This window comes from Colius striatus, chromosome 3, assembly GCF_028858725.1.
Source record: "Colius striatus isolate bColStr4 chromosome 3, bColStr4.1.hap1, whole genome shotgun sequence".
NCBI lineage: Eukaryota > Metazoa > Chordata > Aves > Coliiformes > Coliidae > Colius > Colius striatus.
The window spans coordinates 79,659,247-79,684,597 of NC_084761.1; the positions used below are offsets into that span (position 1 = coordinate 79,659,247).

A 25,351-nucleotide genomic window follows, 5' to 3' on the forward strand; every position below is an offset into this window, starting at 1 on the left:
AACCACATGTTCCCCAAACTTAGTTCTGTCTGAAAGAGGCTGCAGTTCATTACACAGGAAGCAAATTGAGAGAAGAGCAAATGCTCAAATATTCTGTTAGAACAATAAAAATATCTTGTCTACAATTGTTTCATTTTAGCTTCCATTTACAAGATCCTCTTATGACCTTTCCATCAGACAAAATAGCTATCTTTCAGTAGAAATTTATTCTCATATTCAAGTCATCCCTTCACCTCCTCTTGCATAAACAAAACAGATCTGAATGAATGTAAGGAATATTTTCCAAATTACAGTATTTTTAGAATATTCTGTATAATAGTTTTATTGAACTGTATTACCATATTCAAATGTTTTAAAAATGCTGCAGCTACACAACACCATGCCATAAAGTGGTTATTTCCTTGCAAAGGAGTGGTGTAGAGCATTTACAAATACTCTGTTTGGCTGATAAGTGTGGGTTTTTTGCTGGAAGAAGTGAGAGAGTCTTCTGGGATAAGAAAGTGAAAACAAAGAGAGACTACAGAGGTGTCAACAGCAGTTTAAATAGCAAGGTGAAATCATCAAGATCAGTCAGAGAAACATAGAAAACCAGGTTGGAAGAGACCTCAAGGACCATCTGGTCCAACCTTTCTTGGCAAAAGCACAGTCGTACAAGGTCCAGCACCCTGTCCTGCCAAAACTTAAAGGTGTCTAATGCTGGGGAACTGTAGTGGTTTTGCCTGGGCCAGGTTTTTTGGTAGTGGGGGGAGCTGCAGCGTTAACTTCTTTAAACAAAGATGTGCCAGAAGCATCCCCTGTATCTGACAGGATCAATGCCAGTCAATTCTAAGATGGACCCTGTGGTTGACCCAAGCCTGGCCAATTAGTGACCTCTGTGAAAAACATATTTGAGAAGGAGAGAAAGTAGTTTTGCAGTTGCTAAACTGCAGCAGCAACAGGGAGTGAGAATGTGAAAACATCTCTGCAGACACCAAGGCCAGTGGAGAAGGAGGGGGAGGAGAGTGCTTAGGTCCTGAAAGAAAGATTCCCCTGTGACCTGTGGTGCAGACCATGGTGAGGCAGCTGTGCCCCTGCAGCCATGGAGTCCACTGGGGACCAGAGATCCACCCGTAGCCCATGGAGGACCCTACGCCAGAGCAGGTGGATGCCTGAAGGAGGCTGTGACTCTGTGGGAAGCAAGTTCCCTGGCAGCACCTGGGAGTCTGCAGGGAGAGAGGAGCACACACCAGAACAGGTTTGTTGTCAGGACTTGTGACTCTGTGAGGGACCCAGGCTGGAGCAGTCTGTCCCTGAAGGACTGTTCTCCCAGTGGGTGACCCACATTGGGGCAGGGTGTGAGGAGCTGCCCCCATGGGAGGCCCCATGCTGGAGCAGTTCATGAGGAGCTGCAGCCCATGGGAAGGACCCACGCTGGAGAAGTTCGTGAAGGACTGTGACCTGTGGGGAGGGACCCCACACTGTAGCAGTGGGAAGTGTGAGGAGGCCTCCCCTTGAGAAGAAGCAGAAGCAAAGTCCATCTGTAATGAACCGACCACAATCCCCATCCCCTGCACCACTAGTGGGGAAGGAAAGAGAGTCCCTGAAAGATGGAGGGCTGGGGGGAGGTGTTTTAAGATTCAATTTTATTTCTCATTTCCCTGTTGTTATTGTTCCTTTAATAAATCAAACCTTTTTCTCCCCATGTTAAGTCTGTTTTACCCATGACACTAATTACTGAGCAGTCTCCCTGTCCTTAACTCACAAACCGCTTGTTATATTTCTCTCTCTCCTGTCCAGTTTGGGAGGGGGAGTGATTTTATGACTTGGTGGAAACCTGCCTAAACCATCACAGAAATTCACCACTTCCCTGAGGAGATTTTTCAAATGGCTGTTTACATTGTGAAAAATTTTCTTCTTGTGTCCAATCAGAATCTTCCCAAGAATAACTTGTACCTACTACCTCTTGCCTTTTCCATGTGACTCCTAAAAAAAAAGTCTCCATCTTCTTTGTAGCCACCCTACGACTTCTTTTATCAGGGCTGAACAAACCCAGTTCTCTCAGCTTTTTCCTCATATGGCAGGCTTCCTACTCCTTTAATCACTTTTGTGGCCCTTCTCTGGACCCTCTGCAGTCTTTTGTACATTTTTTGTATAGGGGGATCAAAACTGAACACAGTATTATATTGAAATTAACTGTAATGTTACTCCTGTGTCAAACAGGACTGGGAATAACTATAAACCTCCAGGTCAGAACGCTTTTTTTGATTGTGTTTGGGGAATCATGTCTTAACTAGGCAAAAAACCTACCAGAATAACAACAGCAAATATAAGAATGTACTTCAAGGTAATTTTCTAACCAAGTCTGTTGCTTAATGTATGGACTTTCTTCAAAATGCAAGATATGAAGATAAGCAAAGAGGAACATACAAAAATTTAAGTACTGGGAGGAAAGGATTTGCTTCACCAAAGTTTCACTTCAGTAAGATCTTCACAGATTTGTGTAGAAGCATGAAGTAAAGAATCTAATGACGCAAGGGACAGACAGGTTAAAATAGAGACAATTAGAGTCTTCTGTCTTCCCAGAAGTTTGAAGTGCAGCCCACCAGAGAACAATTCATCTTTTCAGGTCCCTTTATTTTTAGATAATCAGCTGCTGATATTCAAGTAGAACACACAGAATTACCCTTAAAATTTTGTGAAGTAGTGTATCAGGATTCCCAGTTTTGTGAATGCACTCCAGTACTCTAGTTTTAGGAACTGCTGCACCTTCAGGAAGGTATACTGTATTGCAGAAGATCACCCAGAGTTATCTTTCTGAATGCACAAATTTCAGATAAATCTATTGCTTTTTCCATTGGAACAAAACTTTAAAAAAGCTCAGGCTAAAATAAATATTAGCAATTCAAACAACACTGGTTCTCCAGAACCAGTAGAGTATTTCTCATCCCTTTGAAGATAGCTAGTTAACAATGTTATATTGCTCCTATTGTGGAAAGCAGCTGCTGGAGCCAAGCAGACCTGCTCCAACACAGAATCATCTGCTTCTTTCCTGTCTTCTTATTCCTTATGCTTTGAATTGGACGATGTTGCATCATTTCTTATCTACCTATCTCCATCTTAAGCTTCCTTTCTCTCAGAACTCAGAAACAACCTAGCATACAGCTAAAAATAAGGAAAGGGAACTGTATGGATTAAAACCGCAGTGCACTATATATTATGAATTATATATTATGCAGCTAGCATGAAAAGACTTCCTGTTTAGATTTTCAGTGTTTGGTTTGTTGTGAACTGTGTACAATCTACATACCACCCAATGAAGTATCACACTGTGGAAATCTACATACCATGCAATTAAATGCTTCATGGGAAGTATCAGACTGTGAAAACACTTTCTAACATTTGTCTGTACTCTGCTTCTTACGCTTAAGGTCTTTTTGCTCTTGTTGTTGTCTGCTTCATTTTGTCATTGCTGTTTGCAGCAGAATTGTCCTAAATCTAGCAAAGGCTTCCCCAGTGAACTCTAGGAGCAAACTGAACAGTTGAAGAGGTCTGCAATCATTTCACCTCATCAAAATGCAGATACGCAAACAGACAATACAGCACTTAATGGATTCAGGGATGCTTCAACTCACAGCAGTCTCTGCTGGGCAAGTAAAGTAAATGAGCAAGGATCATACTTTTAATCTATTTTTAAGCTACTGCTAACATTTTGTCTGCATTAAAATATGTAAGTTTTAAACAATTCTGCTGTTTAACAAGGTGGGAAGAGGTGACCTATCCCCCAAAAACTGTAATCGGGCCAAATACTGCAGAAAATATCAGAAACATGAAATAACTTGTTGTTTTAAAGAAAAGTCCTAAATATTGCATCTGACATTTTCCATAAACAAAAAACTCTGCAGGACCCAGTATTTCTCTGTCTATGAAAGCCCTAAACAATGATAGACTAAAGCAACTTTACCCCATGATCCATCTCAACTCAAACACAAGACCCAGCTCCCCAGCACATATGATTATAAAATATACATTATTTTACATTAATATCCAAAGATATGCAAATATTAATGGTAGTATTTTTCCTACACTGGACAATACCCCAACTACATGAGCATTATTACTCATTGCCATTCATTCTCTATCCTTTCCTAGAAAGCTGTTTATTGTTTGAGGTATTGGAGAGAACTCAGTCTAAAAACTTTATCTGACACCTATGAATAAGAGAATCAATTTGAGGAGAAAAAGGGTTAATTATGAACATTTTAATATTTACTCTAGAAAAATACTAGTATAGTTTAATTACCAATTCAAAGTAATTCTAATAATTGGTATCAAAGTAAGATGGTTTTCAGAGAGTATTACCCTTCTTTCCAGAACTCTGTGAAGTAGAGCAAAATTAATTCATAGAATGGTGGGGGTCAGAAGTGACCTTTAGAGATCACCTAGTCCAATTTCCCTGCTCAATCAGGTCCACATAGATCAGGTCACAAAGGAACATGTCCAAGTGGGTTTTGAAGATCTCCAGAGAGGGAGACTCCATACCCTCCCTGGGCAGCCTGTGCTAGGGCTCCGTCACCATCACAGTAAAATAGACAGAAAAGGATAAAGATAATGTCAACAAGCTCTTAACATTGGAAACAGCATCTTAATCAGTGTCTGTGCATAATGCAAATAGAATATGATTTATATGAAAAACATTTTTCTACCAGGACAAACTTTGTTCGTATCATCACCAAAATACGGTTTTCAACTGCTGTGATGCTAAAAGACAAACAAAGTGAAAAAGTCTGCCTACAAATAAAACAAAACCTATTTTCTACCTTCAAAACATTAATTAGATTTACAATGTCTAATGAAAGTAAACTGGTAAGTTTCCATTTTTATTTCTCTCACAAAAGGTATTAACAACCTGCACATTTGCATTTCGGCTATTTCCAAATACTTTAATAAAAAAAATTATCAAAATACTGACTTTGTAAACTTTTTACATTGTTTACTGCTCTTTAATCAAGAAGTGACAAAATAAAATCTAATTGTGATTCAATTGATCTGATCATGATTGTTTTCTTACAGACCTGTTACCTATGGTGATAAATGTGTGTGCATTTTGAAAATCAAACGCTCACAGGTGCCTCTGTGGTTTTAGAAAATACGTTAATCCCTGAGTATGTATTACTATTTTTCAACCAGCACTATTTATCAATATTCCTCTATTAAAAGGACTCATATGTCTTTATTGAAGAGCCACATTTCAAGAGAGGATTTGAAAGAGGATCTATTGGTTTTGGGTAGGACAGAGTTAATTATTTTCATAGTAGCTGGTATAGTGCTTTCTTTTGTATTTGTAATCAAAACAGTATTGACAACACACCAACCTTTTAGCTATTGATGAAAAGTGTGTATATAACTTCAAAGCCTTTTCTGTTTCTCATGCTTTGCCATAGATAGGTAGGCTAGGAGTGCACAAAAATTTCAGAGGGGACAGAGCCAGGATAGCTCACCGCAACTGACCAAAGGGATATACTTCAGGCTGTAGGGCGTCATGCTCTGAATAAGAAAGATGGAATAAAGGAGGAAAGGAGGACATGCAGAGTTATGATGTTTTATCTGCTTAAGTAACTGTCAGGCATGATGCAGCCCTGCTTCCCTGGAGACAGCTAAACCGATGGGAAGTAGTGAATGAATTCCTATTTCACCTGCTGGCATATGTCACTTTTGCTTTACCTAATAAACTGTCTTGATCACAGATTTTTTCACTTTTGCCCTTCTGATTCCATTCCAAGGGAGGTGGGGAGAGGTTAGCAGGCAGCTGAGCTGCCTATCAGGGTTAACCCATCTCAGAGCACATGAATGCCTAATACTCTTTGAAATAGGGCTATGAAATTTTGAAACCAATAAAAATAGGAGTTCTGCCACTTATTCCTAAAGTAATGGAAAGACAGTGCTTTTCACATAGCACTAAAAATATTGGTTACCATAAGTACTGTATGCACTTCTATAAAATAATATCCAATGAAACTGGTTTAGCCAAACATACACATAGACATACCTCTATGCTTCTTGCATTAGTAAACTGAGAGCGATTATTTTCAGGCAGTAAATTGTGGCATCACATTTCATACCACAGATGAAAAACTGTTTAATATAGTCTTTGTCCCCAAATGTTGAAAGACTGAAACCCAGGACAGCAATGTAAGACTTACTGAAATAAGCTACAATAGTATTGAAAAAGTAACACAATTGGTTGAATACCTTGTAAAAGAATACTGCAACATACTTGGAGGTAGGGATGAGTTAAATACAACTTTCTCCTTACCTCAGATATTTTGGTTAGATTGTCTTCTTGAAGCTTTTTCTTTTTCTACACTCTTATATGGATTTTTAAAAATTTCTTTCAAATGGCTTGTATTGGTGAAAAAAAGATTTTTCCTGACACTAAAAAACCCCTTCATTTAATCTTTTCTAGTCCGCTTTCTCATATTCTTCAATATGCCCTAAGCTCCTTAGCTCTATATTTTTCATCTTCCTTTCCCTGTTTTAAGTACTAAATATATCTCTTCTTTCCGAAGATCTCGCTGTCTCTGCAGCCTGTTGTCTTCATTGTGAAATTGACTGCCTGTGTGTCTTCAAAACAATATTTTTGCAACCTTAAGTGAAAGAAAGTTTTTCTTCTTCTTAATAAAATCAAACTCTCCTCCTTGACATATACTTCATGGCCTCTATTCTACAATATTCATCTAGCCATCACTACAACCTACTTATTTAACGGTTAGAGAATTACTTGAGCATTTTTTTAATGTATGTAAAATGTCACCTATACAACATTACTATTAACTTCGACACAATTACAAATTTGTGGTTCTCCTTAGATACAATGCCTAGAAATTGTACAACAACATTACGCAGAGTAAATCTCAATAGTCTAATCAACAATACGATATGAATGGTAAAACTGATAACAACCAACCTGTGCTTTCCTCATGTAAGCCAATGGTTCTTTCATATGCTCAGGTGGTGCTGCAGGATGACAGGGCGAAGGAAACCTTAAAGAAAGCATAATATATTTTAAATGTTCAGATTTTTTATTTTGCTTAATGAAACCTTTATTTGTAAACCTAAACATAAATTCTTCCATGATAGCACTAGTAAAACCTCTGTGTATGTAGATAAAAACTAAAAATCCCTGTTATTTTTAGAAGTATTTTTTCCTGTGGACACAAAGATGTATAAGTATTAATAACACTTTAACATGAGTTCTTCCTGTATTAAAAATAATGCTTCCTCATAATTTCACATATTTGTAAAATAAAATCAATAATATGAATGAATCAGGTATTTTAAAGCGTATCCTTCACATGTACTCTTCATGACTTCCTGGAAGCGTTACTATCCAGGATATATTTTTTCAAGACACAATGTATTTTTTGGAGGATTTGCTTTTAAAAATCAACACTGAACATGTACAGGTCTAAAGGAATTAGAACTTCGTGGTGTCAACCTCAGCAAAATGGACTATCCTGACTGCATTATGCCAAAATTTAAAAGCTGTAACAAAAATGGAAAAAACAAAACACAAATTTATCTTCCAGCAGTCCAGATTATTTCCAATGAGCTTAGGTTACACATTTTAGCCAACTTATTTTTAACTGTCACAATTGTCTTTAGGGAAACAAAATTTACACAGAGCTTCTCTCATAGTTAGCCTCAATTTTCATTTGTATAAATTTTTTCAGTCCCTATTGTGGGATTCTGGGAAATCCTTCACAAATTTCTTCCCATTTTTAACTGGTAAGGTCATTCTTGTACTTGCTGCTAATTTGTTCTGGACAATTCTGTCCCCATGTGTAAAATGGCATCAATATTAACAGATTTCAGCAATAATATTTCTTGGTTTTTCCACAGTGCTCATGAAATTCTTAGTTCACTTCTGTTTTCCAGGGCTAATTTCATTGTTTTGTAACTTATTTCCATGAACTCAAAGAAAGCATAAGCCTTAGTTCAAAAGACTGGTAAATATTTTTCTATTGAAAGATCCTGTGAAGATGAACCCTTATTATCAGACACATTTACAAGTACTTTGCTGAATAGAATCCCTCATTCTACTAAGACATCATGCTCAAAACTGGCAACTCTAATATGCTTATTTAAATTAGCACAAATAGATTTGCACACCCATTTCTTATCATATGGTTGTACCTACGGCTATATCTGTTGTCCTAGTAATGAATGACAGGACACAAGGAAATGGGCTCATGTTGTGCCACAGGGGGTTTAGATTAGACATTAAGAAAAACTTTCTCGCTGAGAGGATTATTAAGCATCGGAACGGGCTGCCCAGAAAGGTGGTGGAGTCACCATCCCTGGAGATATTCAAAAGATGTGTAGCTGAGATACAGAAAAATATGGTTTAATTATGGCAGTGAGGTTAGCGGTTGGACTTGATAATCTTAAAGGTCTTTTCCAAATGTAATGATTCTGTGTAATTCTGTGTGACAAAATTCACCTTTCCACCTTGCCAGAATGTAAAGACAACTTATGCTTCCCAGAAATCTGATCCAAAGCTCCCTGAACAATAATACAAAGGGGATTTCACAAATTTCAATGTGCTTATAACTATATCCCAAATATGATCAGCACTGATCTGGTAAATTCAGAGATCTAATATCTTAAAGATTTAAAAAGATAATGAATATAACAAATATGTACAATGCTGTTATAAACACCTGAAAATAATTAAAATTTGTTTGTGGCAACGACCTCAGCTACACAAGAATTATGACTGTTGGTACCTTTGAAAGTAAAACAACAATGAAATTATTAAAGTAACAAAAAAAAGGTAAAAATTGCTTCACTCATTTTTTAAAGTGTACTTGAGTCCAGTATTTTACTAGGACAAGAAAGAAATAAGGGCACTTTAAAAACAGAAATGAAGTAGGTACCCTTGGTATGTCAGATCTTGCAGATAATATTAACACTTCATCCACCTATATATACAAATAAATCAAAAGTAAATCATGTGAGTAGAACTTATTAAATAAAAATACTAAACAAACTCACACACTGAGTTCACTATAAACAGCATTCTGAAGCTTCTTTTCCCAACCTGTGAAATTAAAAAAGAATAAAATATGCAGAAGACAACTTTAGGAATTAATACTAATGCAACATGAATCAGAGGTGTTTTTGAGTCACTAAAATTTTCTGTCCTGTCTCAATTCACATCTGCCTACCAGACAGAGGAAGAGACGAAGAAACCTTAATCTAATTAAGATAGGAAAAACTGCAGGTTGAGACCTGTTTAAACGTTGACTATCCTTTATTTCCATCTACTGTTCAAATAATTACAGCACAGTTTTACTTAAATAATTACATGCTATTTTTTCAAAGCCTTCATATTACTAAAACAATTATAAATATTAATAGACACAGCATTCTGGATTATTATAAATCTTATATCACCATAAAATCTTCATATTATAGGTATACAGCCTACAAATTCTAATCAAAACTGGAAATGTAATGACAGTAAAATTTTCAGGACTACCTCTGTGAATGTTAATTTCCATTCTCAGAAGTGACTGGGCTCTTGTATCATTCAGAACTTTTTTAAAAAAAATCACCAGTACCTTATAAAATTACCAAATCACTGCTTTATATAGTGTGTTTTTCAAGATGCTTCTGGAATCCACAAAGTTCTTCCCTTTAAATTTTCTCTGTCTTGTTTAATAATTTGGAATAACTGAATGTCTGCTTCTAGCTACTGTCAGTGACAAGATACCAAAACCTACAATTTTCATCCTTTATGTCACATATGTTCTTACATAGATCTATACTACTCACAAAGATACCAATGAAGTATTACAAACCTGATGTCTTCAGAAAATCCTTAATATCTTCTTTTAGTGATTCCAGCTTAATTTCTGGTTTGTGTAGGCTAACCTAATATGAAAATTAAATAAATAGGCATCAAACAAGCAAAAAGGAAAGCAAAATGTTATTTTAAGTTATGAAATATGAAACATACATGCCTAACGTTACACACAGAGTAAACTGCTTCCTACTAACTTGACAATGGTAACTGCGGCCAAAAACATGCACCAACTTTTTCCACACTGGATGTCTTTGCTTTTTCATCAGTGCTAAAAGCTGTATATGAGGAAGAAGAGAGCAGAAGGGAGAGGGAGTATACAGTGACATTTGGGAATATTTTAAGCGAATACCTCACCTACTTAGCTCAAATGCTAGACTATGCTTTAAAAGACTGGTCACAAGGTACACAAGTAAATAACCAGAAGGCATTCACTGTATTCTACATAAGATAATCAAACTCAGTATGTTCCATAACGTCTCACAACCTCCCACAGTTCACTTCTTTCAGATATTCAATACCATTTTCAAAATTCAAGTAAAAACTGTGGCCCAAACATTCTCCACTGCAGCTTTGGGTATGGGTATATACAGCTTCTTGTCATGAAATGCACTTGACACAGACAATTAGGCACCAATCAGCTTCATAACCGTACCATGACACCATCACACCGATAGTGCTACAGATTTTTCAGCAACAGCAGGAGCAGCTGCTATAGCATCTTCTATAGCTGGACCAAGAGAAGTAAACAAATAGACCTCAAAGGTCCAAAAGGACAACTATCAGAAACTCAAAGAGTTTCTGCAAAGTGACTTCTAATATATATTTTCCTAATCATGAAGCATGGTAATAGCTGATTACATCAGAGGATAAAGCTAGAGGTTTAGTAAAGAATAGCAACCCTGGCTGCTCACTTGACAAGTAACACTAAGAGATCCATGTGCAACTTATTCCACTGCCATGACAGCTCAAGGCATATGTTAGAAGCATACAGCCACAGCATCTGCCTAGAAATATGAGATATCTCTTACCAAAAGCTATTCAGCAATTAGCTTTAGCCATATAAACTTCTGAGTCTATTGCAGCAAGTTAGGATGCTATTAACAATAAGCTTTCACCAGCTTGTGCATTTTGCCAGCACTAACAGCACTGTTGAGAGCACAGTAATGCTTTAGGTCCATCGCACACAACTAACAAACTCCTCAATCCTGTGATTTGCCTTACAGTTTATTCATGGAAAAGGGTATTTGCTGTGCTACACAGTTTGCTGGAAAAGCTGGCCTAGATGGATTCACAATGAAGAATTTTAAGGAAATCTTTCCCTTTTCCCTAGATGAAAGGAGGACTAGTCAATATTGCAGACTGATTGCATCAGCATCTTGCCATTACAGACTAGGAAGGCTTTTATATTTGGACTGCCATAGCAAAGAAACATTTAGGGTGCTTTTCAAGAAAGGAAGGTGATCATAAGCACAAACCACAAGGTGTGGTGAGTTGTCATGTCAACATGTACTCCATTCTGTACAACAGTAAAAGCTGGCAAAAGATTGGCAATACAGGCTGGGAAACAAAGATTTTCATGGGAGTCCTTGAGCAGCTCAGAAAATACCCTTTTAAGCAGCTCCTAAAGGACTATGTTATGGAAGATTCCTTGTAAACTTACTTTGATGGAAAATGCCATGTCTGTTTTGGACTGTCATATGTCAGGTTGAGTTTAATTTGTTCTGCTGCAAGGCAGTGGTTTTGTACCTCTCCTGTACGAATTTTAAATACAGTAACACACAACAAACTGGGCAGATTGTGCCTTACTGTTCCTTAGAAGTTTTTGCACATGTCTTTGTAATGCACACTTCTTTGTCTTCTGGGTTAAATACAGACAATTTTAATGCCAAGGTGTTTACCTGTGTGGCCTGGTACATATGTCTCAAAATCCGTTTTAGCTATGCAAAACAACTCCTCACAAATACAACTCATTGACAGATGATGAATCACAACAACAAAACTTTAACTAAAAAGTGGGTTCATTATCTTGACACTGTAAACAGCGCAAGAAGTGACAAAAGTGTGATCAGGAAGAATACTATTTTAATTCTCTGCTTTTCACACATATGTAAAATTTGTAAGCTCTTGGCTCATTAAGGAAGGTCTCAAACTTATACTAACAACTTTTCCTTTTTGTGCTTTCCTGTCAATTCTGGAAATTGATGCAGCACATTGCATCAGAGGGGATAAGAGTTCAGTCCACACAGAAGACTTTCCATTTTCCCTGTCAGGCCAAAACTTACAACAGACTTTTTCTTTTGTAATCTGCTGTTCCCAAGACAGCCCGTTCCCCAGCAGCAACGCAAAAAAACAGTGACTCTTCTGTACGCAGCAGGGTAGCAGTCGAAAAGGAAGCAGGGCTGCACTTTGGAGAAAACTTTCTCCAAGGATTACGCTAATGAATCAACCTCCATCAGTTACCTTCACCTCTTCATGCCCACTTATTCAGTCAAGTTCTCTTTTACTATTCCTGTCTCTGCTCAGCTGCAGCAAATATTCCTATGTTAAACTTTAATTTATCAAAATTTTAATTTTTTGCCTCTTTCCTGCGTCCTTTTCTTTCTCTTGATTGCAAAATGCTCTACTGAGACAAATCTTCATTTAACAAAATTCCCCCATAAATTATGGGGGAGTTTCTGTCCCCACATTTGCCATTTCAGAGTGAAACTGCCAAAGACTCCCCCGGTTTCCACTTTTCCTTTTGTTTATTTCTGGATTATGATCACTGTATTCCTACAGTGCTGAGGAAGAGCTACGGAGCCACAGAAAATGCTAGTGTTATGGACTCATTGCATACCAGATTGGTGATCAGTTTTCAAATAGGAAATTAGATAGCTGACAGGTGAGAATCTGGCAGACAGTCCAGCTGGCAGCTGCAGACAGTTCTAAGACAAAAGAGCACAACCTATCTCTGTATAACATAACCAAAGAAGATAATACTTATTTCAGCAGGTGAAAGGAAGTCCCTTCAGAATTTTGCTGTAACAACAGAATGGCAGCTCTTTAGAATTTATATGGGTGTTTATGGGAACTAAATTGAGGAGTAAATGAGACTTAGCACAGCTGATGTTGCAAAATTGCTAGAGCAGGTCTCCCACATACCTTTATTTTCTCTTTAGACTAACTTATCTACCTTATTTTATTGTCGTACAACATTGTAAAAGAAATGCTGGTGTTTGTATTTTAGGTAAGGTTTGTCTGTTGTGAGCTTCTTGGTACAATCTCCTGCTTAAGTCTCATTTGCATCTTCATCCCCCAAGAGTTTTTGGTAGTTTGAAAATCATGTTGATAAAATTTTATTTACATGAAAAACATTATTATAATTTACAGATAAAAATGCCTGTCCAAGGTTTACTGGGGAAAAAAAAGCATCTTCATGCGATTTGTATTGATGAATTAATTTCCTGCACGACCAAAACGCAGCTTACATCTAGGCAGAACTACAGACTATCCAATTTCCTCCAATTTCAATACATACATCTTGATGAAAGAGTACTTTCCTTTTTATAAAAATATAAAAACAGTCTGGTACTATAAGTAGGCTACCACAAGCAGGGTAAAGGACAGTGAGAAATATAGGAGAACAACCCACGAAAGTAAAGCATGACAATCAGACCAGAGAAGTCACGCTATTCAGTGGCTCAGTTGGGCCCACAAAGAGTCCTGAAAGGAGACAGGGATGAATGTAGCATATTTCAGCAAGCACTAACAAATTACTTTTAGTAAAATCTAATGCCTACCAGTTTCTTTCCCCATACAACTGGCATTGTGCATATTGTTACGGATAGGGCACTGCGGTTCAGGCATTGGGTGTCCACATTCACCTACAGTCATGGTCAGCTTCTTGCAAATTGAGAATCAACTGGTTGTTAGACACCAGTTCATAAAACGAGCCACGTTTACATTCCTTGGCACCCTCTTGTCCTTCAGCTGAACCGAAGAGAAAGGATATCTTGGAGACTTTCACAATTTTGCCAAACCTTCTGAAAGGTGTCTAAAAGTACCGTTATCAATTTTTTGTGTACATCTGCTTTGCCTTTGATTTTATCCAAGTATCCTGCTGAGATCTGGGCAGTCACCATCCTAAGTGAAACTCTAAGCGAAGTACGCTTTCTGTACTTGGATGCCAAGATGGAAGAAAACCCAGACGCTCAACATTGATCTGGCTGAAAACAACTAAAGGATAGCACAGTGCTAGGTGGAAAAAGCTGATGGTTGTAGTAAATCAATTCGTAGAGCAATTGAATACAGACAAACCTATTTGCAAATTAGCATCTAAACTTGGAAAAGGCCTTCAGTCATCACGACTGGAGCAGCATTGATTCTGCAAGAAGGCAGATGAGACATCAAAGAACAGCATTCAAAGTACAGGAAATAGCTAGAGCACCAGCAATGCACTACAAAGAGGAGGCTTGACAGAACAAGTGTTCCAGCATAACTCCTGTATTAAACTGTTGCTGATCTCAACGAGAATAAACACTGCAGAGAGGTAATCCAACTATACCAAAATGTGGAACTACATCAGATGAACACATATTTTTATCCTGCTGCAAACAGGTCTGCAAATAACTTTACACAACCTAAATATTTTTACAGGCTATCCACCATAATTTCTCTTCATAGCCTTTTTGGTTTAGATAAGCATGTACACTCTCAGAGCATTTATTACTGTTCATTACGACTTCGCATAAGTGCACAATGTTTTTAGCTTTTATTGCCACTATTTCCCAAATTACAATAAAGCACTCTACTCCAAATAAAGTCCAACTTTAGCAGAAGTAAATTCAATGAAACCTAATAAATATTCACCTTTCCTCACATCCTCCATTCAGACATAACTAGATTTTATCAGGATCAAGTTGACTTGTTAAAAAGCACTTCAAGTGTCTCAACATAAACACTCTCTAAAAACTTAAAATCCTACAAATTTAAGGCAGTGATTTTTAGTTTATACGCTTCTATGACAAAAAGGAATCACTCTGAGCAAAACTAAACAAATTTCAGTAAGTATAAAACCTTGATTACACTGACAATTTTCCAATCCTACATTTCTACAGTAATTACACTGAAGTGAAAAGTATTGTGAACTTCCTTAGACAAGTAAAAATAACCTAGCAGTTGAAACAGAGAGCTTCAATTAGCCTCATAAAGGGCTAAACAACTTCAAATGTTATGTTCTCCTGCAAGATTTGCAGGATACATTTTTAATAATGTGATTTTGATGTTTTAATAAATTTTCGAGGTTTTATTTGAATCTAAAATTAGTGCTGTAAATGAAACACACACGCACAAGGTAAAACATGTATTCTATATTAGTAAAAGAAATATCTGCAAATCAAGCTTGCATTGCTTCCGAACTCCATAATCTATTCAATCTATACACAACTGCATTCAATTTAAAATTCACTGTACTGCAAATGTTACTGCTGAACCATTTAAGTTCCGCAATGAATCATTTAAGTTCAGCAATAGTTTAATACCATTAAGTATAAGCTCTATCAGAAGGGGACAGTAAGCCCTTTGTTAAATACAATGCACGAAAAAGAATCATTAATTATCTATCATGACTCATGAGCCTATGTTTAGCTGCTAACTTTTATTAAATAAATGCTACATTTCACAGAAACATTCTTCTTCTTAATTTCATCTTTTACTTAAGTAGGGATCAGTATCAATTTATTAACTGCTGGAGAGAAATGTCATGACAATAAGATCTTCAGATATCTTGCAAACCATTCACTCCACATAAATTATTCTAAGATGTTTACATATACTCCCTTTAGAAAAACACAGTTGGGCAATATCCCAGCTGCAATGTTCCCAAAGCATTCAAGAGTTCCTCTTTCTTTGCCCCATCTGAAGTTTTGTGAAGACCCTCATCTCTCACCATTGATTAATAGTTTCTTTAAATATTTCCGGTACTAGTCAAAATTCTGCTTAAAGAATCACCGCAGTCCTCTCCACTGGACCATGACTCTGATCATGACATATCCTAGGATGTCTCCTCTCCACACCTTGTCATACCTTCAGGTACCTCCTAAAATCTTTCTTCACTCACAAATTTAATTGTCAGAGTGGGGTGTTATGGGGTGTAAGGGCTGATTCATACACTGAAGTTACCACTTTTAGCCTATTTCGACAGCCATCATCCTATTAATCTCCAACTTCTCCTTTAAGTTGTCCCACTACAGACATACCTACAAGAAACAGTTCTGAAAATGTCTACACAGAAAATGCCTGGAGGGAACCTTGTATTGTGAATATCCTTTTTTTCAATTTAAAACGTAACTTAAAACCTTTATCTTTCATTTTATTTTCATGCCCAGTTTTAGAAAAGTTATTTAGGAATAAAGTACTGAGGCTTGTTGGTTGGTTGGATTTTTTAAAAGCCTTTGTTATTTGCCTCTGGCCACTAGAGGCAAATAACATGATGGAGGTAACCCACAGTCAGACTGACTTCTGTTAGAGGTTTGTAGAGGACAAAAATTAAGATCGACTAATCTTAATTGTTTACATAAACCCTGTCTTCCTTCAAACATGGTGAGAAGCAAAGCTTCTGAATTGTCTGGAAGTGAAAATGTGTTTAAAAGGTAGCACTTTTTACAGATCTCTGAAGTGTTCCATTTTCACTGTCAGTTCACTGACAAAGATGTTCCTGAAAACAAGAAAACAGCAAGATCTCTCAAAAAATTTGTTTTCAAACTGCATTTTATGATTGAACATGTCCATGTCTCAGTTGCCCTAACCACCTCTAATTTTTACATTAAAAACAGATACATTTCAGAAAAGGAAGAGAAAAATTAAGACAAAAGGAAACAAATTTGGTTACAAACTCACAGTGCAAGCTGTGCATTATCAACTGAGATCAGATTTCTCCTCTGATATCCCAGCAGCAAATCTACCTGTTGAATAACCACTATCTAATATTTTGGCTCTAAGTAACTTATTCTTTCCTTTCAAACACACGACAAAATATGCTCTGAAGAAATTCCAAAATAAATGACAGGCACATCTGCACTCTTGCCTGCATTCATCTCACTGTTTTAACTGCAGGTACATTATCAATATAAAACTCAACCTACCAAACTAACCTAAACATTTATTTTCAAATTGTCACTAACAAGCCTTGGGACAAAAAAAATCTTGTATTCTCAGAGCTAAAGCTGTGACAGCAAATCATTTGGTATCAATGCCAAACTTATTTCAAAGAGACTGTGTAAAACAGTCCTTGACATTAGCTCAGGCTCTCAGTGACAGCCAATCATGGCACTGGCACCATCTGATCATTACCACGGGGCTACTCTATCAACAGTCACAAATAATGCCAGGATACTGCGCTCTCCCCAAAATTCTGTTAACTGCTGAAAGAAACTGTTCATTTTGAGCTCTCCTTCCTAGGCATAAAAAGAAGAAATGACTTTAAAAAGCATAGTTTTTGTTAACAGTTAAAATACTGTTTGTGAGACTACCCAATCTCCCAAAAATTTCAGGCAATATTATAAAGGACCTTATGATCCATTCTGGCTCTCAAGTTCTCAGAGACAGTAAGTATTTTTGAGGACTGTTATCACCATCATTTTTTACGCTGGCAGAGAAAGAGGAATCTTTGTAAAGGTAAAATATAACTGTACTATAAATATCCAAAACAGTAAGTTGTATTCTGATGTATTGCCCCAACAGTCTTCTCAAAATACACTATGCTTCCCAAAATATAGCTTCAAAATACATAAAAAGTGACCACCTGTAGATCAATATTGTGACCAGACTAAGTATTGTTCAGAAAGTGACTGTTAACCAGAAGATAAAAACCCCACCATGTCCTGTCAATAAACTGGAGTTCAGGTGTGATTCACAGCAATAGCAAAGATTTCATATTCGTTACTGCAACTTCAGAAATATCTCATGTAGGTACTTCATGTAGGAGGGAAAACAAGCATTAATTTAATACAGTGAGTAGCAAAATTCAGAAAACTTCAGAATGCTGTACAGCTGCTAAAGGATGGACAAAGGTGAGGAACTTTGTAATCAGACCGAATAGCAATAATATAATTATACAAGCATTATAAATAAAACAAATCTATACTCAACACAGTGTATATTTGGCCTTATTCATTTAAACTGCAAGCTCCAAAAGATGACTCTTTAAACTGAGAAATCCTCTAGTTGATGCACCTAAAAACTTTCCAGTTTCTCAGAGTACTGAACTGAACTACAGTTCTGGTTTAATCTCCTACAACAAAATGTTCAAATGCCTACTCTAAGAATCAACCAGATTATTTGTTGCATTGTTTATTTTCTTTCTCTTTAGTGATAAATACGGTCTTAAAGTAGAAACTTCCATTTCTGCCATAATTTTATAAGCTTAACTTGTGCTTGCTCCAGCTTCAGCTACCTTAAGAGATCCAGGATGCAGTTGTCAACTATCTCGAGACATTCAGGATGCAGATACAGACATAGACTAAGACAAAAACTAAAATGTCAGAACTTTGTGGTCAAGGACTGCTAACTGTGAAAAGAAAAAATGGATTATATAAGTAAACTGATGATGCAGAGACTGAAAGAACATCAAGATGACGCCAAGATGGGGGTCCTGAAGACCCCCAAAGACCCTCTTTGTGATTAAGGGTGCACATCCAAAGGGGATGGACCCTATGTAAACGAGTTTAGAGAAAATAATGAATATGCATACACATGCTGAGAAAATTAATGCATATGTATGTAACAGGGTAATACAGTGTGCATGATAGGAGGAATTGTCCCCTGTGGATCCAGTGCCACAGTAAAGAATGCCTGCTTTCTAAATCTCCAAAATTGAGTCAGAGAGTTTTCCTAGACTGGCTTTTATTGTATCATTAGCACCTCATATGACTAGGATAATCTTCTGATTTATATACACACATGAGTTTTTTTCTTCTCAGTTTGCTGCAAAGCTACAGTGATAGATTTGGGTGTGGTCATTACACTGTGTTTTAGTTCTTTATAGGTTACCTTTAGGCTTTGGTTGTGCAGAGTTTCTGTTTATATTAAGAAAATTTATATGCTGTAGAGTCAAAGAGGGATTTAGGCATTTAACTGCTCTTTCAGACACAAAACATCACCATGGAAGGGTGCTGCTGAAGGTCCTCTGAGTGTCCACCAGCAAAATAGCCATTCACCAGCAGCATTTAAACACCCTGACAAATCCTGACAACACCAAGCTTCCTCATGTTTCAAAGAAACACGCACAGTATCAAAGGACTGTGAAATTAAGCTTTATGGGAAACAAAAGAATGAATGCAGAGGTCAGTAAATTCCAATTTTAGTATAATCAGTAACAGAGTTGTTAAAAGAGAGTCCTATTTACTGCCTTTATTGAGGACAAGGTCTTGAACTTGACTCTCTACACCTCATATCAGGCTATCTATTTGAGATGCTGAATTCCCCAACACTTATAAGAATCCAAGATCTACACTCTTTTATAATCCCAGCCTCTTCAAGCCACATACATGTGCTTAGTCTCACATTTGGAGAGCCATCAGTCAACCAGTGCAAAACAGATACACATTTTAAAAAGCATTTAGAGACCAAACCAGTAAATTTTAAAACAAAACAAACAAACAAACAAAACAACCCAGAAAACACATGTAGTGATGTCATTTGAAAAACTAAGGCAGATATGGACTTTTGTTCCTAAAAACAGATCTGTACAATTTTAATCAGTTTGAAAAAAAGTCAAACAACCCAACCCATAGGATTTTACAAAACGCAATTCAAATACTTGAGGAATGCACAATAATCGTTACAGCACCGCTACTATGTTATTATGGTCATGACACAATTTTAACCTGAAACATCCTAAATTAATTTCCTCTGAAATATTAAAATCTGTTTTCAAGGGGAGGTGAACTACTAAACATCAAAAAGCAATAGTTTTCCCAGTTACAAAAATCTGCGGTTTTCATTTATTTTCATTTCCTTTCATCAAATCCTCATTTTCTCGGGGGTACTCCGGAAGGGGGGGGGGGGGGGGGGGAGTGTATTTAAAGCTTTCCAAATCAGATATTAAAAGACAAAGCCCTTCATTTTAGGATGTGTTTGAAGCAGTGACACTTCCAAAGTACAGTCTTCAGATTCACTGCGAAATCCTTCAGTCTCAAGGGAAGAAACTACAGATACAGTTCTACAAACCAACCAGAGCGTTCCCGGCCCCACCAAAGGTGCAGGAAAGCCGAGGTCCCGGGCCTCAGGGCCCCCCGCCCCCGGCGGAGGCCGCACCTGCCGGGCCGGGCCGGGCCGGGGAAGACGGCTGGGAACAAAGCGGTTGGGGGGGAGCGGGAAAGGAAGGCGGGCCTAGGGGCACAGCGCCAGGTCGGGGCTCACCCGGGCCTGTCGCTCCAGCTGGGAGTGGAGGCTGGAGCCCTTCAGGCGCTGCACGATCCGCGCTATGGTGAGGGAGAGCCCGCTGTCCTGGTCCAGCATCGCGGCATCCGCTGCCCCGGACCACTTTGGCCGCCGCACCCCGCCTCGCTCACAGGAGTTACCCGGCAACCACGGGAGAGGGGCCGGTGCTCGCGCCTGCGTCCGGGTGGGAAGCGACGCCTTGCAGAAAGGTTCCCCGCGGCCGATGGGGCCGCCGGCTCGGCGCAAGGCCGTGTTTGAAGCACTACGCTTCCGTGTGTGACCTGAGCTAGCCCTGTGTGGCGTGATCGAGGTGGACCTGCTTTAGCAGGGGGATTGGACTAGATGGTTTCTAGAGGTCCCTTCCAATTCCTATCATTCTGTGGTTCTGTTTCCTAAATGTACGTTTCTAACCCATCCTTGCCAGAAGATATGTCAGAAATAAATGCAAGGAAAGCCAGCTTGTGGGTCTTGGGCTTTGGCCTGAGTGCCAGCAGCCAGTCATACTGGTGCTGGAGACATACAAATGTGCCCAAACATACCCGACTTGCTTGCTCTGCCCCGTGCTTTTGCCAACCTGGCAGTTAAACGTGTCCTGGTCTCATAGCCTGCTTGATTGCTGCCCACCCCACAGGGGCAGGTGGTCATGGTGGCTGACAAAGACATTCTAGCTGCTGTCCTTTCTAGTTGCCACTTGCCAGGCCAGGAGGGCTGTAACCAACTATGAACATTCCAGGCCAGTCTCAATAATGAAGTAAAAAATATCTTACATCATCATGACTTACGGCTTAATTGATCTGTCTGGCTTTGCCTTGGAAAGGACTGAGCTTTCTCTTACAGTCAGCTACTGCACCTCAGCTGAGCTGCCGCAATCAATAGCAACAAGGCAGCATCTTCTTGAATTGCTTCTCAGCTAGAGCTGACAGCGAAAGAGCTTCACACCCATTTCAGTGCACTCAGAAAGATTAGCTTAAAAACATCTTTAGCTGTGGTTTAAGTGGCTTTGCAGTAGTATAAGGTAGCAGGATTCATATCAATAAAGCTTGAGAGACAGTTTCAAAAGCTGCTTTTTAGGGCCTGAAGTATCACCTGCAGATGATGTGAACGGCAAATTCAGCCCTGAGGCTCCCTTCTGAGTGTTTCCTGAGGAATATGAGTTGACCTGTACTCACAAGACATTTTACTGCGCTCTTGAATATTTTACCACTACCTGCTCAGCATGGTAAGGCATTAATTTAGGCCTAGTACCAGGAGCCAATACAACCCTCATTTAAGCAGAGCAGCTGTGTAGTGCTATGAATATCTCATTGGGTGATGTAAATGCAAGGGACTTTAATCTACTTAGTCCTTCTCGGAAAATCTGTTCCTATGTGCATCAATAAGAGGACCACATAATCAAATTCTCACTTAATAAACTAATTTACTAAGCCAAAATACTAATTTCGAAAAACGTGGAATAATTAATAAGTAAGCTAAGGGAGTTCAAGGAGGTAATACGGAAAAGCTGATCATTGACCTCCAAAGCCAAACATTAATACCTATTTTCAGCTCTGAGGATGACCATACCTCTGTAAAACAAAGAATGTTTCAAGATTCTGAAATGTTAGGTTGTAGCTTTTTCATTACTGTGAGTGACACAGATGGAAAGAAATGAAGATAGATGTCATCAGTGACCTCGCTAGAAAAAACAGCTAGATATAATAGGTATAAAAATGCACCTGAACTTATCTGTTTGCACTCTCTTTTGACTTATCTGTGAGCATTTCTGAATAAAATTGTTTAGAGAAGAATAGTAATAGAAAATCAGAGATAGATGTTCTTTAACTGTAGAAAAATCTGAAAAAATCGCTTAATCTAAATCAAAAGACTGAGGAGAGCTCCCTTCTCAGTTCATGGAGAGCACAGGGAAATAAAAAGCTCACTTGTCTACTAATGCCTTGAATATCTGTTCTCATTTACAGCAAGTTTTCAGTTAGTTGTTTCTCTTACATGCATGAAGATAGGGGCAACAGTGAGCACATTTTTTTTCCCTTTGCATTTGAGAGTTAATTAAATATTTGCTGACATTCCCAACTGAACAAGTATACAAACTGTAATGGCTTTGTGTGCTAATTTGTAATAAAATTCTGCAAAGAGGTCACATGGAGGCAGTCCCTCTCCTCATTTGTTGTTGGAGGGAGTTTTTTGATTTTTATCGAGGAGGATCATTTGCTTGGGTAGGAACTTTAACTGCGAAGTCAAGCACAAGCAGAAAACCAGGGCATGCCACTAAGCTCCGCAGCTCAATGCCTGTAAGTCCAGAGTTTTATGTAGGAAGAATCTCTTCTTCCTTGCATGGTATAGTGTTCAGCCGCATTTTCTTTTCGTTTTTTGAGAGGCTGTGGGCTGCCACAGGAATGGCAAACTTACATTGTGTTTGGCGAGTGTGTTTTTTTATCGGGGCAGCTTGATATGTGGGGACTGAGAGGTGAGGTGCATTCCTCCTGGTAGCACAGCACAATGTCTGTCTCTTTTCCATGCTGTGATCTGCAGGCACGTTCAACCAGATAGCAGGTTGTGGAGTGATATAGCAGCCATGACACCTTGCTGGTTAGAAGTTCTCCTGCTCCTGGGGAATACAGGGAAATGATACATTAGGTAATGTATAATTTTCCTCGTGATGTATGTGCAATGCATAAGACTTTGTGGGTCTGCAAAAGCCATCCTTATCTCTATATCTCTATCCTTATCTCCTAAAACAGGAGAAGAAGATGACGTTGGCTGCAGATGAGTAATTTTCTGCAGTTGACTGCCTCTGCTCCAAATCTGCCTTTGTTACCCTCTGCATGTACACATCTGTCACTCTTCATTACCTGTTTTTCTAGGCTATTTCCAGTTTGGTTTCCTTCCTCCAAGGCACTGGGTTTCACTTTAGTCACTTCCATCTCCAATATGAGCAGGAGAACTTACTTCTTGTAAATACTAATCAAAGCTAAAAAGCAAGAAGATGCAAAGAGATAACCTTTACAGAATCTCATTGAGGGCTCTTAACAGCTTCTTGTGTGTCCTTACCATATCCAGTTAAGAAACCTAGTGCCTAAGTGTGTGCTTCTTTTTTGTTTCCTTACAAGGAGCTTACTGCATAGCAGCTTAAGAAATACAGGGTCATTGTTAAAAAAATATCACTTAACTAACAGGCATTGGCAGAAATCCCAACTGGCTCTTTAGCCTGTCCCCTTGGTGTCACATGGCTGATTTAACTTGGCTCATGTGATAAGTGTTTGACAGTTACTTGTTTTTTCATCATGATTTACTTTTATATTGCAAGAAAGCAACTGCAATACAGTCAGCATAGAGTGGTTTTATGATGTCCAGTACCACATACCAGAAGTGGCTTGCTGGTTTTATCAGAAGGCCTAGTGTGTCATTGTTTTTCCTATGTGCTTTTATTTTTGATTTGTTATTGTTTTGGTTTGGGGTTTTGTGGTCTTTCCTTCTCTTCATTTCAGTTATGTACACTTGAGCACCAATTCTCTTCCGCATTGTATTCCAACTCCATTTAGAGCTGTAGTGCTCTACAATGTTACAGTTTTATTTACTGCACTTTGTGTCAAGTTACTGCAGTTAGTTAGTAAGTTACTGATACTGGTGTCCCAAGTGCCTTCTATTTATCTGCCACTGAAGGTCTGGAAAGCATCAAGAATTTGTCAAGGGAAAGTAAAAATTACATAGTCAGTATCTGACATATTTCACCCCTACTTTCTCCCTCTTTCCCCTAATGGGTTTTCGATCGAGAAGAGGATATAAAGCAACAGATACATCATGCTGACATATTTAAGGCCACATGAGACAAAATGCATTTTAATGCCTCCAAATGATTCTGAAGACCAGCTTATTTCCTGGAGTGTTATTGCAGTCAGTAAAAATGAAAAACATCCAAAGGATGCATAGAGTGCCTGGAAACTTGGCTTTTTCCATACAGCTGTGTTAGCTGACCTAATAAAAACCTGCAGGTATCACAAAAGGAGGCAGCTTCCTTGTATGACACAGTAATAGGGAGGGAAGTCAGCAAAATCCCAGCAGTCTCCATCCCAAATCCCGGGACTTTTAGTCACGTGCTCTCAAGACCCTCTTCCCTAAGCAATTCACAATACTCATGCTGCCGTGATCCCACCTTTATTTTTCATTGTCTTACTGCTAGAAATGCCAGTCATGGAGTCTTCTCTTAAGGCTGTTTTCTCTGCTGGGGGAACGGAAGTAGGGAGGGACTGGAGTGGGACACTGCTGAGGATGGATGCAGTGCTGCTGGCAAGGTAAGGGAATGAGGTAGGGTGCAGGATAGGGCTAAGCATGCCATCATTATCACTTATTACTGTAGATAAACCATTTACCTTTCCTTGACACTGTGAGTAATGGGGAATTAGTGCTGTCCAGGAGGAGCTACACACTGCATCCACACTGATTCTATGTCTCTATGATAATGTATCATAAATATTGTGTAGATCTCCAAGTTGTTCCCTTTTTTTATGCTACATTAGGCACTACTAGGAGAATGACACAGTCTACAATCCATAATGGCAGACTGGGTCATGTATAAGGAAGGCTGTGTCCTAGCCAGGTCAACCAAGTGCCACAGAAACACAGGATTAAAAAAAAAAAAACCCACCAGACCCAAACAATCCTCCCTGCCCCCAACTTTTTTTTTTCCGTTGGAACAAAAGCATAAGGCATAAAAGGTTTAAAAAAAAATCAAACAAAACCAAAACATATCCTCCCCACCCCCAAAGCCCTCCAAATTTGCCTTCCTTCAGGCAGGAAAACAGGGCATTTTAATCCCCTTTCAGGTAAACTGGATTTTTTGGTTTTGGTTGGTTCTGCACTTGGAACCACTTTAACTTGTGAGGGTTTAAAATCGTGATTGTCTATCTCCAGTCATTAGCAAAACTTCACTTGCAAACTAAAGCACCAGGTTCAAACAGCTACTCCCTGTATTTCTTATTTAAGCTGGTCCTTTCAGAGAACATCATATTCAGTCCTTTGCTTGGTGTTCTTGCTCTTTATATTGGACTAACATGTATTAAATTTTATTCTCAGTGATAGGCCACTCAC

The 25,351-nt window shown here is 38.5% G+C and overlaps 1 protein-coding gene across 2 annotated transcripts in view; it reads right to left on the reverse strand.

Moving 5' to 3' along the window:
• Window positions 1-20,354, reverse strand: part of TBC1D19 (TBC1 domain family member 19) — a 54,602-nt gene extending 34,248 nt beyond the window's left edge. For both annotated transcript variants that reach the window (XM_061992956.1, XM_061992955.1), the window contains exons 1-4: window positions 20,246-20,354; window positions 9,843-9,915; window positions 9,034-9,079; window positions 6,944-7,019 (exon numbers count right to left, since the gene is read on the reverse strand). In XM_061992956.1, the coding sequence (XP_061848940.1) occupies window positions 6,944-7,019; window positions 9,034-9,079; window positions 9,843-9,915; window positions 20,246-20,344 (294 nt within the window). In that variant the 5' untranslated portion in view covers window positions 20,345-20,354. The remainder of the gene's footprint in view (window positions 1-6,943; window positions 7,020-9,033; window positions 9,080-9,842; window positions 9,916-20,245) is intronic.
• Between the last annotated feature and the right edge of the window lie 4,997 nt (window positions 20,355-25,351).